This window comes from Aquarana catesbeiana, linkage group LG08 (genome assembly GCF_042186555.1).
Source record: "Aquarana catesbeiana isolate 2022-GZ linkage group LG08, ASM4218655v1, whole genome shotgun sequence".
NCBI lineage: Eukaryota > Metazoa > Chordata > Amphibia > Anura > Ranidae > Aquarana > Aquarana catesbeiana.
In genome coordinates, this window is record NC_133331.1 from 307,786,739 (window position 1) to 307,801,520 (window position 14,782).

The following is a 14,782-nucleotide window of genomic DNA, read 5'->3' on the forward strand; positions in this document are numbered from 1 at the left end:
GAGCAAAAATCCCAGAACCACACGGGGGGGGGGGGGGGCCTAGTGAATGACCTGCAGAGAGCTGGGACCAATGTAACAAAGGCTACCATCAGTAACACACTACGCCGCCAGGGACTCAGATCCTACAGTGCCAGATGTGTCCCCCTGCTTAAGTCAGTACATGTCCGGGCCCGTCTAAGGTTTGCTAGAGAGCATTTAGATGATCCAGAAGAGGATTGGGAGAACCTCTGCCGGGTTAGCCCCCCCATATCAAAATTTTTGAAAAAATCTTATGCAGTATGTTAGATCTTTGTTAGATCAGGTTAGATCAACCGTTGTTTGCGTTAGATCTCACACAGAAGAAGCAATATTAACAGTTATTTGCTGGGGGGGCTAACCCGTCATCAGCTCCCCCTTATCAAAAAATTGACCAAACAGTTAGCTATTTTGGAAGCAATTTGTTAGATCCGGTATGATCAAGTGTTTTTATCATTAGATCTCACATATTTAGAGACTTGTTAAGTGATTAATGAGGGGGGCTGGCCCCCCTTATCAAATTTTCGGGCCAAAAATCATTCAGGCTAATAGATATTCGTTAGATCCGGTAAGATCAAGTGGTTTTAACATTAGATCTCACATCATTTCAGAGATATTCCACATCAAAATAGAGATATTAGGTGGTACATATGGACGGGTTAGCCCCCCTTATCAAATTTAACCCAGCAGAGGTTTGGGAGAATGTCATATGGTCAGATGAAACCAAAGTAGAACTGTTTGGTAGAAACACAACTCGTTGTGTTTGGAGGAGAGAGAATGCTGAGTTGCAACCAAAGAACACCATACCTACTGTGAAGCATGAGGATGGCAACATCATGCTTTGGGGCTGTTTCTCTGCAAAGGGAACAGGACGACTGATCCATGTACATGAAAGAATGAATGGGGCCATGTATGGTGAGATTTTGAGTGCAAACCTCCTCCCATCAGCAAGAGCATTGAAGATGAAACGTGGCTGGGTCTTTCAGCATGACAATGATCCCAAACACACCGCCCGGGCAATGAAGGAGTGGCTTCATAAGAAGCATTTCAAGGTGGCTTAGCCAGTCTCCAGATCTCAACCCCATAGAAAACCTTTGAAGGAAGTTGAAAGTCCGTGTTGCCCAGCGACAGCCCCAAAGCATCACTGCTCTAGAGGAGATCTGCATGGAGGAATGGGCCAACATACCAGCAACAGTGTGTGACAACCTTGTGAAGACTTACAGAAAACGTTTGACCTCTGTCATTGCCAACAAAGGATATATAACAAAGTATTGAGATGAACTTTTGATATTGACCAAATACTTATTTTCCACCATAATTTCCAAATAAATTCTTTCAAAAACCAGACAATGTGATTGTCTGGATTTGTTTCCACATTTTGTCTCTCATAGTTGAGGTATACCCAGTGGCGTCTCCAGCTTTCATATTTAGGGGGGGCACATAGGGGGACAGGGACAAAAGTAGGGGGGCAACTATAAAATGCATATATATATAGATATATATATAGATATATATATATATCTATATATATATATAGATATATATATCTATATATCTATATATATATATATATAGATATATAGATATGTATAGATATATAAATATATACTGGGGCCCTTTACTACGACCCCACAATGGCCCTTTCACATGTTCTGCAGTGAGCTCCCTTCCTACTGTATTGGGCCCCCCCAGGATGGCAGAAAACAAGAGATATATATCACCAGCATACCAAGAAAATATAAGGATCCAAAGCAGTGGGAGAACTATCAGGGTTGCAATGGTTGTCTTGCCACCGGGCCCTGGTGTTCTGCCACTGTGGGGTTTCCCAGCCTCCTCTTGCTGTCCTGCCCCTGCTATTGACAGCGCTGGTCTGGCATCTCTTGGAATTTACAGGCTGGTTCTCCTGTCCTAAGGATGGGAGAAATCAGTCTGTTTTTTCAGTAATTGAGAGTCCTGGTGGAGTCCTTCCTGCAACTCGCTCTTCTCCCTGCCAATGAGGATGCAGGGGAAGGAGCAGATCGGAATGCCGTGGTTGTGTGAGCGCTTGCATTATGCAGTGTCAGCAAGCAGAGGGAGGGGGGAGGAATCACCCACAGGAGCTGACTGGGGACTCTCTCCCTCTTAGACATTGATTTTTTTGTAAAAAAAAAAAAATATATTTTTTTTTTTATTGGGGGGGGCACATGGTGGGGCACAGCATAATGTTGGGGGGGTCAGGGCCCCCTCTGCCCCCCCCTAGGGACGCCATTGGGTATATCTATGATGACAATTACAGGCCTCTCATCTTTTTAAGTGGGAGAACTTGCACAATTGGTGGCTGACTAAATACTTTTTTGCCCCACTATATATTGCCCAAATGTTTGATGAAATAAAAAAGATGATCTTAGGCCGAGTACATGGATACCAAACACGACATGCTTTTAAAATTGCGCACAAACGTGCAGTGGCGACAAACTATATACATTTTTAAAAGCCTTTAAAAGTCTTTACAGGTTACCACTTTAGATTTACAGGGGAGGTCTACTGCTAAAATTATTGCCCTCGATCTGACCTTCGCAGTGATACCTCACATGCATGGTGCAATTTTTTCTTTATTATTTTTTTTCTTTTTTATCTTATTTTTAAACTGTTCCTTTCATTTTTTTAAATCATTTTTATTGTTATAACAGGGAATGTAAATATCCCCTATGATAGCAAAAGGTAGTGACAGGTACTCTTTTTTGAAAAAATTGGGGTCTATTAGACCCTAGATCTCTCCTCTGCCTTTAAAGCATCTGACCACACCAAGCTGTTTACATCTGGCGAAATCTAAGTCATAAAATGCTTGTAGCTTCCGGTTTCTTAGGCCATAGAGATGTTTGGAGCCATTCTGGTCTCTGATCAGCTCTATGGTCAGCTGGCCGAATCACCGACTGCATTCTCAGGTTCCCTGTTGGGACAGGAGAGCCAGAGAAAAACATGGAAGACGGTGGGGGGGGGGCATTCCCTCCCACTGTTTGTAAAAGCAGTCTAGAGGCTAATTAGCCGCTAGGATTGCTTTTACATGAAAGCCGACCGCTGGCTGAATAGAATGATACCAAGATGATACCTAAACCTGCAGGCATCATTCTGGTATAACCACTCAAAGTCCAGCAACATACCAATATGTTGCTGATCCTTGTTGGGCATATCTTGTAAAGTTTTTTTTCATGCAGCCTGTGGGCTGCATGAAAAAAAGAGATTGATCGGTGGGTATGCCCACCATTAGAATACCTCCCTTCATCCACCCACTTCTAATGATGGGCATACATGTGCCGTTTATATATGCTGAAGTATGGGGGCATCCACCCCAAAAGGTAGGAGCAAATCGCTCCTCCGCCCCTGCTGCCCCTGCTGCCCCCATGCTTCGGCATATATGCTCTTTTTTTTAACTGTGGTGGTGAAATCACCTCCTACAGTGCTGGAGTCACGGCTTTATGTATCGTGGGAGCAAACGCTGTTGCTGTCAAGATAGATAAATCTGCGCTGCAACTGAATGGCGTACCTGCTAAGCAAATGATGGCTAACAATAAAACAAAGTAACATTACAGTATAACAGTAAGACTTACCATACCTGCAAAGCAAATACAAAAAAAAAATAGTAAAAAATAAAACATTTTTTAACGCAACCTGTGCCTAAAATATATATATGTCGAAGCATGGGGGCATCCGCCCCAAAAGGTAGGAGCAAATCGCTCCTCCGCCCCTGCTTCCCCCATGCTTCGGCGTATATGCTCTTTTTTTTAACTGTGGTGGTGAAATCACCTCCGACAGCACTGGAGTCACGGCTTTATGTATCATGGGAGCAAACGCTGTTGCTGTCAAGATAAATAAATCCGCTCTGCAGCTGAATGGCGTACCTGAAAACAAAAAAATGGTTAACAATAAAACACAGTAAACAGTAAAGTATAAAAAAATTGCATACCTATAAAGCAAACATGATAAAACATAATAACAATAAAACATTTCAGAATAGAATACAGTAAAAAAGAGCAGAACAATAGAGAGAGAACAATAAAACGACAACTATTTTTGTTTTTTTTTAATTTTATATTTTTTTTGTGTTTTTTGTTTTTTTTTTACTTTTTTTTTTTTTTTTACACTTTTTTTGTAACTGTAACTTTTGTAACTGTAACCGGTTCCAGGTTCAGGTCTCTCAAAATGCGATGGCATCTTGGGAGACCCTGTGAAAGTGTGCCTAGTCTGTGGAATGCTGTACCCTACACTAATACTCAACTAGTGTATGGTAGCGTTCAAAACATTCACCAATGCAAAGACCAGGATTGTCAGGACAGGAGGGACAATAATAGTGGGTGTCACGCCTATATCCGCGCTTGCTGCAGACATGACATCTTTTTTGGGGGGCTCGTTGGGTAGGGGTACTCGGGAGGACATAAAGAAAATGCCTCTCATGCAGCTGGCTTACTGCATTTGGTTGGGGAAGGTGAGGTGGAGCACCGTCTAGAAACAGAAGGGCTCTGACGATCTCTTCCTGGAATTTAAGGAAGAATCCAGTCCGTCCTGAAGCTCTGTATAGCACATGAGCGTTCAGCAAAGCCAATTGAAATAAATAAACAGACACTTTCTTGTACCATGATCTGGCCTTACGGGCAATTAGGTACGGCGCCAACAACTGGTCGTTGAGGTCCACCCCTCCCATATTTTGGTTATATTCGTGGACACAGAGGGGTTTCTCCACAACACCAGTCGCCGTAGTAATTTGGACCGTCGTGTCTGCATTAAGGGAGGCAAGAACAAAAACATTCTTATTATCCCTCCACTTCAATATGAACGCAACTCACTCTTTATAGTTATGCCCATGTTGAGGGAAAGGCCCAGAAAGAGGTTAAATTCGGAAACCATAATTGGTCTCCAATCTCTGGCAAGGGAGGACTAGGGAATAGTGGCGATGTGTTGACCAGCGTACAAATTGCTTTGGTCCACAATAGATCTATAGAGATCTTCAGTGAAAAACAGCGGATAAAAATCAAGTGACGTAAAATCAACTGTTTCCACCTGAATGCCGGGTTGGCCAGTGAATGGGGGAAGTACGGGTGCTGCAGAAGTGGTGGGTTCCCAATTCAGATTGGCGAATGCAGCAGGAAGGGCACTATGGGCACAACGGGCCTGTGTTCGTCTTCTTGGTGTCAGCGGGACACTACTTGTGCTTGTCACCTCGCCAGCTTGAACTGCACTTATGGGACTCGCCACATCACCACGTGATACTGCAGTGCCGCATTGACTACGACCAGAATGTACTAGGCCGCTGGTGCTTGCCAGTTCACCAGAAGGAATAGCGGCACTAGTACTGCTCTGCTCCATACGAGGGACCTGCGGTTCTTGCACATCAACGACAGAAGAAGAAGATTGGGGTCTGGTACGCCTGACCTTGGCAGGGACCACAACTCCTTCATCAGAGCTATCTGTCATGAAGCCGCTGTCCTCTACAGGATCGAATTCTGAGCCTGAATCTGACAGATGAGTGACTTCCTCTTCACTATCTGTCATGCTCAGAAACGTGTAGGCCTCTTCACTAGTGTACCTTCGATTTGCCATTTTGGGCTCTAAATTTAGGGGTACACTAGTGAGACTCACAGGCAAAAAAAGCTCCTGACTGTTAGCGACTGTATCAAAACGCTACCAAAAAAACTGTTAGCGATCGCAGGGATCAGGCCTGACTCTGCGAACGCTGCAGTTATGCGTTTAGTGTTTTGTAAGTGTCAGTGATCGATCGATACTGCACTTGGGTGGGCTGGGCAGAGGGGCAAAACGCAGGTGCTAGCGGGTATCTGGGCTGATCCCGCTAACACTGCGTTGTTGAGAACCCTAAACTGCTGGGGACGCTAGTATAGATCTGATCAGATCAGATATTGATCCGTTCAGATACTATACCACTAAGGGAGGTGTACGGTGCATGCGTGGGTGTTAGCGGTACTGGCGCTAACCTGACGCTGCCTGGGGCGACGCAGACCCTATCTGACCCTAAAACTTAACTTATATCACCGCCGGGCGATCAGGGGGTGAAACCTTTATTAGGTAATAAACGGCGGGTGCCCTGAAACTATAAAAAATAAACTAACTAACCAGCTTCACCCGTAACAGTTATACGGTGATCAGTGGTGAAAGGGTTAACTAGGGGGCAATCAAGGGGTTAAAACCTTTATTAGGTAGTATATGGGGTTCCCTGATGCTATAAAACGTTGACGGCGAACCTATATACTTACCTCCCTAACTAGCATCACCTGTGACACTAATACAGCGATCAGAAAAACGATCACTTAGTGACGGGGGGTGATCAAGGGGTTAAAACTTTATTAGGGGGGGGTTAGGGGGGTACCCTAGACCTAAAGGGGGCTAACACTAACTGCCACAAAATGACACCAATGCAATAATCAGAAAAAAAAACTGCTATTGGTGTCACTGTGACAGGGGGTACAGGGGGGTTATCGGGGAGTGAAAATTGTGCCTAGAGTGTTCTACTGTAAGTGTTATGTTGGGGCAGACTTACTTGATGTCTTCTCTTCTCGGAAGCTGGAACAAAAAGGCTTCACGAGGAGCGATGACATCACTTCCTCTGCCGCTGTTTACATTACAGCAGCAGAGGAAGATTTTCATTCCTTGGGAGCGATCGCGAGGTGGTGGCCATGAAAGAGTGGCCTCCCTCTCAGCACGGATCGCTCCCCTAATAATGCCGACCGCCACGGGCACTGGGGGGGGGGGCGCAATGCGCCCCTTGCCAGCGGGAGGCAAATCACGTATCAGGCACGTGATTTTGTCTGCCCGTGCCATTCTGCCGCAGTATATCTGCGTTAGGTGGCCAGCAAGTGGTTAAGGGGTACCCACTGCTGAACCAACTGTGGAAGTGATGGCTTGGGAAATTTTTAAACTCCATGGAATGATTGGTGGTGTAGTGTCTGACAGAGAACAGTTTACTTTAAAATTCTGGAAACATTTTTGCTCAAATTAAGGTGTAACAGTTAATCTGTCTTCTGCTTTTCATCCTCAGTCTAATGGTCAGATTGAGAAGACCAATCAAACTATAGAGCAGTACATTCAATGTTTTGTCAGTTAATTTCAGGATGATTGGGTGGACTACCTTCCTACAGCAGAACTTGCTTATAACAATTCTAAACATAGCTCCACTTCTTAAAGTTCTTTTTTCTTTAACACTGGGTACCAATCAGTTTTTATTCCTGATCTCCCTATCTAAGACTAAGGCTGGATTCACACCTATGCATTTTTAGTGCTTTTTGCATTTTGCAGATTTACACTACAGTCCATTTTACATGGTTTCCTATGGAACACGTTCTGTAGAGCAAATCTGCAAAATGCAAAAAGCACTAAAAATGCATAGGTGTGAATCCAGCCTTACTTTGAAACAAAGCCCTCCAGCGGTGAAATGTCACTGCTGCAGAGGCTTCCATCTTCACCTGCTCTTTCTTTCAGGTTTGCAGGCTGTGGCCAGAAGGTCTCAACCAGGGGTCAGAGCCCCAGCCAGCAGGTCTTGTTCCAGGAGTCAGGTCGGCTCCTATTGGGGTATCAGGAGAACCCCTATCCAGAGGCCAGGAGAGGGCTGTGCAGCTGGGCACTGCGACTAAAGGCTAAGTGAGCTGAATGAACCAGGGGAGTTGGACAGTACAGTCAGAGGGACTGGTAAGAAGAGCAGAAGTGCTGCTGACAAAGAAGCCAGATGACTCGGTATTTTCAGGTGATGTTGGATACCCCTGCGTGGGCAACTGAGGTCTATATGAACTTTCTATTTTATGTAATAAAAATGGGCTGATACGCCTTAAAATACAGTTTGTTCTGGCACAACTCATTGGAAAAGCACCTACCACACGAGTCTAATCACCCCAATACCAGAAAGGGGATACACAGATGACATGACACTGACAAACTCTCTGAGCCACTGATGGGTTTGACCTCTGTATCACTGATGATGAAGATAATAACTGGGAAATAATGGAGCTGATCACTGTGAACATGAGGAGCATAACCAAGATGGCAGCGATGGAAATATTCTATGTGGCATTTGTAGTGGCTCCATGTATTCTTAGAATATTAGCTGGCACACATTTGGAACCGGACCTTCTGGATCCTCTGGAGCTGGACCTTCTGGACTCTCTGAAACTGGACCTTCTAGATCCTCTGGAACTGGACCTTTTGGACTCTCTGAAACTGGACCTCCTGGATCCTCTGGAACTGGACTTTCTATACTCTCTGGAACTGGACCTTCTGGATCCTCTAGAACTGGACTTTCTATACTCTCTGGAACTGGACCTTCTGGACTCTCTGGAACTGGACCTTCTGGACTCTCTGGAACTGGACCTTCTGGACTCTCTGGAACTGGACCTTGTCGACTCTCTGGAACTGGACCTTGTCGACTCTCTGGAACTGGACCTTGTCGACTCTCTGGAACGGGACCTTCTCAACTCCCTGGAACGGTACCATCTCGACTCTCTGGAAATGGATCTCCTGGGTTTTCTGGAACTGGACATTTGGATCCTCTGGAACTGGACCTTCTGGATCCTCTCGAATTGGACCTTCTGGACTCTCTGTGACTGGACCTTCTTGATCCTCTGGAACTGGACCTCCCGGATCCTCTGGAACTGGACCTTCTGGACTCTCTGGAACTGGACATCCCGGATCCTCTGGAACTGGACCTTCTGGACTCTCTGGAACTGGACCTTCTAGACTCTCACATATCACTAATAAAACACCAATGGAAGACTCTCTATGAACTGAGCACATTCCAATCACCAATCATCTAAAAATGATGTTAGTTTGTAAAAAATTAATCAGAACAGAATATTGTAGAGTAGAGCTTTCTTGTTTTTTCTAGAAAATCGGATTACGTTATTAACACACAACCCAGCAGACCTATAACTATCACATCATCCCCCAAAAAATCCCATTGTACTTTGGCCACGCCTCCAAATAAACCAATATGAAACCAAAACTTTATTAGCCTTTGTGAATATTTTGGGGTCCAAGAAGTGATTTTCTTTAACATAAACATTTTATACATTCTGACTATAAGGAAGGACACATGTTCTCTGGAGGTTATTCTTGCCACACTCTCCATTGGTCCATTTGAACATTAAAAAGGTAGTTAGTCCATGTGAATTCCCTGGTGTCGATCATGGATACTTTTTTGACTGAAGCATTTCCCGCACTTTGAACACGAATAAGGACGTTCCCCCGTGTGACTTCTCTGGTGAACAACAAGGTTGCGTTTCATAATGAAACTTTTCCCGCACTCTGAACATGAAAAAGGACGCTCACCTGTGTGAGTTCTCTGATGTATAAGAAGGTTTCCTTTCTGAATGAAACCTTTACCACAGTGTGAACACGAGAATGGACGCTCACCAGTGTGAATTCTTTGGTGATTAACAAGTTCCACTTTCTGAATAAAACATCTCCCGCACTCTGAACATGAAAAGGGACGTTCACCCGTGTGAATTCTGTGGTGTTTAAGAAGGTTTCCTTTGAGAGTAAAACGTTTGCCGCACTCTGAACATGGGAAAGTACGCTCGCCTGTGTGAACTCTCTGGTGACTGAGAAAGTTTCCTTTCAACTTAAAACATCTCCCGCACTCTAGACATGAGAAAGTACGCACACTCTTATGACTTTTCTGGTGTGTAGGAGGCTCTCTGGTTTCTTTGGAAGAATTCCCAGACACTGTAGATGACAAGGAATGCTCTCCTGTGTGAGATCCTTCATGGTTTAAGGAACATTCTTCAGGATTAGATGGATCTGTTGATTTATCTGTACTGTGAGATTCAAAAATAATAGTATGTGGATTATCAGAAGATTCCTCAGGATCAGAGAAATCCCATGATCTCTCTATATGATAAGTTCTATGATGTATTATTTGTGTAATGCGATTCACTCCTGGAGAACGTTGTGTGGTGGGATTTTCTTCTGCTTTGTTTTCTGAAGATACATTATTCAGGACATAGTGTCCAACTGTTGGAAATCAATGTTTAAATGTTATAATTCTTCATGTCTTTCATTCAGAAGTCATATACAGTATGTTGGTCTAACACTCTACAGTATCTCAGAGCTCCGGTATGGAATTGGGTGCAATCATAACATAAAATATCAATACAAACCAGATAAAGATACAGCATCTCCACCTCATTTGTTGGGAACATGACGTTATATTGAGGAATGGAGATGGACCTTTCATATGGTGTACAGTATCTCCTCCTCATTTGTTGGGAACATGACATTATATTGAGGAATGGAGATGGACCTTTCATATGGTGTACAGAATCTTCACGTTGCACTTATTTAAAGTCATCTTTTATACTCCTAGAAGAAAAAGAAAATTGTGAACATTTCTGCTTTAGTGATTATTACTTACTTCTGTTGATATAAAGAGAAGATTCCTCCTGTTCACTTTTCATGGTCATCTCCTCCATAGACTGCTGATCTCCACTCACCAATGCCTCTTCTTCTTCCTCTTTAGCCTCAAGTTTGATTTCCTTTCCTAATTTATCCTGAACCCCAAAACAAAAAAATAAAATATCTGGAAAATTAAGTTCAATATTTAAAAAAACATATAAGAAAGTTATCTCATAGTTTAGAATAACTTTTGAATTTTATAGCTCAGTTATTTATACCTGATGATGGTGAGGGATGCTTTGATCTTCCTGTGTGGAATTCTGGGAATACTGAAGACTATCCGCCTCCATAGACTGCTGAGCTCCACTCACCAGCGTCTCTTCTTCTTCCTTTTTAATATCAGCTTTGATGTCTTTCAATTCTTCACCCTAAACCCCAAAGATGACAGAATACATTTATAAAAAAGAACAAGAAGTTATTTTGAAGAATGTGGTCTCATGTGTTAGAATTCTTTTTAAATTTTAGTTGTTCACTCCCACCTACCCGATGATGATTAGGGATGGTGTGATCTTCCTGTGTGGAATCCTGGGAACACTGAGGACAGGGATATCTCTCTGGTGGGTTCCCATTACTGGATCCATCTGTAGGAAACACACACACTGACTGAATACATTGTTTCTATGTGTTTATCAGATGATGGGGGATCTAGGTGGACCCTCCGTACTGCTCTCTCCTTTACAATAAAGTCTCCTCTTACCCGGTGATGTGAGGGGCGGCTGATTCTCCATCATGACATCCTTGTAGAGATCCTTGTGTCCTTCTAAATACTCCCACTCCTCCATGGAGAAATAGACAGTGACATCCTGACACCTTATAGGAACCTGACACACACAATGATACAGTCACCATCCAGACACATCCCTTGTCTGTTACTGGATAATGTCCCAGAATTCCCGGCACCGCTCACCTCTCCTGTCAGCAGCTCAGGGATCTTGTTGGTGACTTCTACAATCTTCTTGGCACTGGTTACCTCTGTTGTCAGCCAGTGAGGTGGAGGTACTGTGATGGGTGATGTCCTGTGAAGACGACTGCTGGGTGTTCATGGATCTCTAGATGTTTCCGTCACAATTTTATAATTCTATGTATAGAGAGACAGGAATTTTCAGTGAAGATGTTGTGGAATCCTTTTCTCCTCTCTAGATAGAACAATGTTTTCATTATAGAGATAAGGGTGAAGTCACGCGACCCTCCCAGAATCCTCCTCACCTCCTACTGATCTAAACAGGACACTCTTCTCTGTCAATAGACAATAAACTGAGAATTATTTGGACTATACCAGGATGTGTAATGTCTATACTAGGGATAACCTCAAGATTCAGTCCAAAAAAGTTTGGCCCAAACCTTGACTGTTCTGTTTAACCACCCGAAATTTACCCTTTCGGCGGGAGAAGAACATCATTTATAATAACGGCATTACTTAAGCTATTATACATGAAAACTTCCTGTTGTGAATGGTTGTTAAGGACGCCAGTGGGTGCAAACATCACTGAGTCCTTATCCAATGACATCACCACCCTATTCACTTACATGGCAGAGAATCCCCAGCCATGTGAGCAAAGGGGCTTAAAAAAATTAGCATGTGGTTCCCCATCTAATTCATCCCTGGCCCATTAGGATCACATTTTGACATGTGTCTGGCTGTGGCCATGCAGCCACTGTGTCTGCATTTACCTTTATAGGCTGCCTGTGTGCAGTTTGACGTGGATGCAGGTGCAGTAACAAACACTGCCTGCCAGTACTGGGACAGGGTCGCCCAGTTCCCAGGGAAAGGATCCAGAATTGTGCCCCCCTCCCGCACACTTAATACATGATATAGAATAGGTGTACCACCCTGCATCCATTCTTTGACCTGTTGCTTCACTGCACCTGGGGCAACTGCCCCTCGTGCCCACTCCTTGTCCCGGCTCTGCTGGCTGCATGCAAAATGGAGGACCGCGTGTAATAAAAAAAACAAAAAACTGTGAGGTCCTGACAAAATTTATACCAGACCACTCACGTCTGGTACGGATTTGAAGAGGGAACCCCACACAAAAAAAGGAGCAAGGCCCCCTGAAAAAAAAAACATTCTGGACCCTTATCTGATCATACAGTCTGGCTGGCCAAGAAAGGAGGAAAACGAGTGTGCACCCCCCCTCCCCCCTCCTGAATAATACCAGGGCACATGCCCTCGACATGAGTAAGTGCCTTGCCAAGGGGAGGACCCTCCGGCAAAGCACCTTATCCCCATGATGATCAGGACAAGGGCCTCTTCCCCATAACCCTGGCCTGGTGGTTGTGGGGGTCTGTAGGCAGGGGGGCTTAATGGAATCTTGAAGTCCCCTTTAACAATAAGGGGGTTACCCAGATACCAGCTCCCTCATGTGAACAATTTAAGGGTACATAGTATCCCTACTAATTCACAAAAAAATGAAGGCGTAAACAAGCCACAGTTTTTACCAATTCTTTTGTTTGAAAAAAAAAAAATGCCCCATGATGTCCATCTGCCATCGATCACTTCACCCAGTGATATAGATCAGTGCTTTTTTAAGTCAAGGCACCCTTTAGAATTGCGCACAATCTCCAGGCACACCAGTCTGAGGGCTTGTTGACACAAGGAGCATTTTTGGCACGTTCAGTTTTTTTAATAGGCTGCTCTATGTTCGCGAAAAAGGTGCTGGCATGATTTTTAAATTGAGCCCCACCAAAGTACATGGTCCTAGCACAAAACCCCCCTGCTAGACACAATCCCCCCTTCCTAAATTCCCCTCCTGACACAAACACTCCTTCCTGCCACAAACCCCTATCCTAGCACAAATCCCGCTAGACACAAGCCACTCCTCCTAGCACAAATCCCCCTTTCCTCAATCCCCCTTTCTAGCACATATCCTCCTTCCTGACACAACCCCCCCAGCACAAATCCCCCTGCTAGACACAAACCCCCCTCCTAACACAAACGCCCTTCCTAAATCCCCCTTCTAGCACAAACCCAACCCCCCCCAATACCCCCTCTTTGCCCTTGCTACAGTAAAATGACACAAAGCTCTGTGTACAGGCTGACTAAGTTTGGGCTCAGGCGTGTTCGCAACACCCCGTGCCCGCGCCCGTCAGGAAGCTGACACTCCGCAGTGCTAATTACAGGTAGTGAGACATTTCCCGCTCTGTGCAGCCGCGGATCGGAAAATGTCTTACTGCCTGTGAATAGCGCTGCGGAGTGTCAGCTTCCTGGCGGGGGCGGGCATGTGGACTTGTGAACACGCCTGAGCCCATCCTTAAGGTTGACCATGATAGGATTACTGTATTAGCTTCTGTGTTCACATCCCGTTCCTCCTCTGGGCTCTCTCCTCCCATTATGCTGTTATGTGTACTTTTGCCAGCAAAACTGAAAGCTGTGCGGCCACCCGACCTGCCCTTAGCAACCGACTTTAGCAACCTGACTTTATCGGTTGGTAGGACGCATGCGGGTGTCTTTGACAGTTTCACTTTTGCCGAAAAAGTACAGATAACAGCAAAAAGGGGGAGAGAGCCCGTGGGGGAATCGATCTAAATTATCCCTATGTGTATGTATGAATGTGAGTTAGGGGACCTTAGATTGTAAGCTCCTTGAGGGCAGGGACTGATGTATGTTAGACAGTGCTTTACAATATATATATATATATATAATATATATATATGTGTAAAGCACTGCCTAAATTGACAATGCTATATGGCTATATAAGTACCTGTAATAAATAAATAATAAAATAAATGTACCTCAAGATCCAGTAATGCCTGTACGCTATTTCCTAACAAGTCACCTCTCCTGTGAAACGTCCTGTCTTTAGCCTACATCACTTCCTGTCCATACATGACATCACTTCCTTCTTTGCGTTCCACGCTCAGGAGTGAGATTGCCATCTTGTGGAGAATTTAAATACTACAGCCTAAATTCTTCATACATTAAAATCAGCACATTTACATTTCCGGTAGGTGAATTACCGCTCTGTACATTCTTGTCACCTTCATTACCACTCTGCACATTCTTGTCATCTTCATTACCGCTCTGCACATTGTTGTCACCTTCATTACCGCTCTGCACATTCTTGTCACCTTCATTACCGCTCTGCACATTCTTGTCACCTTCATTACCGCTCTGCACATTCTTGTCACCTTCATTACCGCTCTGCACTTTCTTGTCACCTTCATTACCGCTCTGCACATTCTTGTCACCTTCGTTACTGCTCTGCACATTTTTTCAACAACACGCTTGCTCTGAACAGTCTTGTCACCTTCATTACCGCTCTGCACATTCTTGTCACCTGCATTACCGCTCTGCACATTGTCACCTTCATTACCGCTCTGCACATTCTTGTCACCTGCATTA

General features: G+C 44.4%; 1 protein-coding gene across 1 annotated transcript in view; it reads right to left on the reverse strand.

Annotated features, from left to right (window-relative positions):
* Positions 1-14,293, reverse strand: part of LOC141105170 (uncharacterized) — a 29,798-nt gene extending 15,505 nt beyond the window's left edge. Inside the window, exons 1-7 of the mRNA XM_073595061.1 lie at positions 14,173-14,293; positions 11,351-11,521; positions 11,141-11,264; positions 10,927-11,024; positions 10,662-10,811; positions 10,403-10,538; positions 9,184-10,002 (exon numbers count right to left, since the gene is read on the reverse strand). Coding sequence (XP_073451162.1) covers positions 9,184-10,002; positions 10,403-10,538; positions 10,662-10,811; positions 10,927-11,024; positions 11,141-11,225 — 1,288 coding nt within the window. The 5' untranslated portion in view covers positions 11,226-11,264; positions 11,351-11,521; positions 14,173-14,293. The remainder of the gene's footprint in view (positions 1-9,183; positions 10,003-10,402; positions 10,539-10,661; positions 10,812-10,926; positions 11,025-11,140; positions 11,265-11,350; positions 11,522-14,172) is intronic.
* Positions 14,294-14,782: the final 489 nt, after the last annotated feature.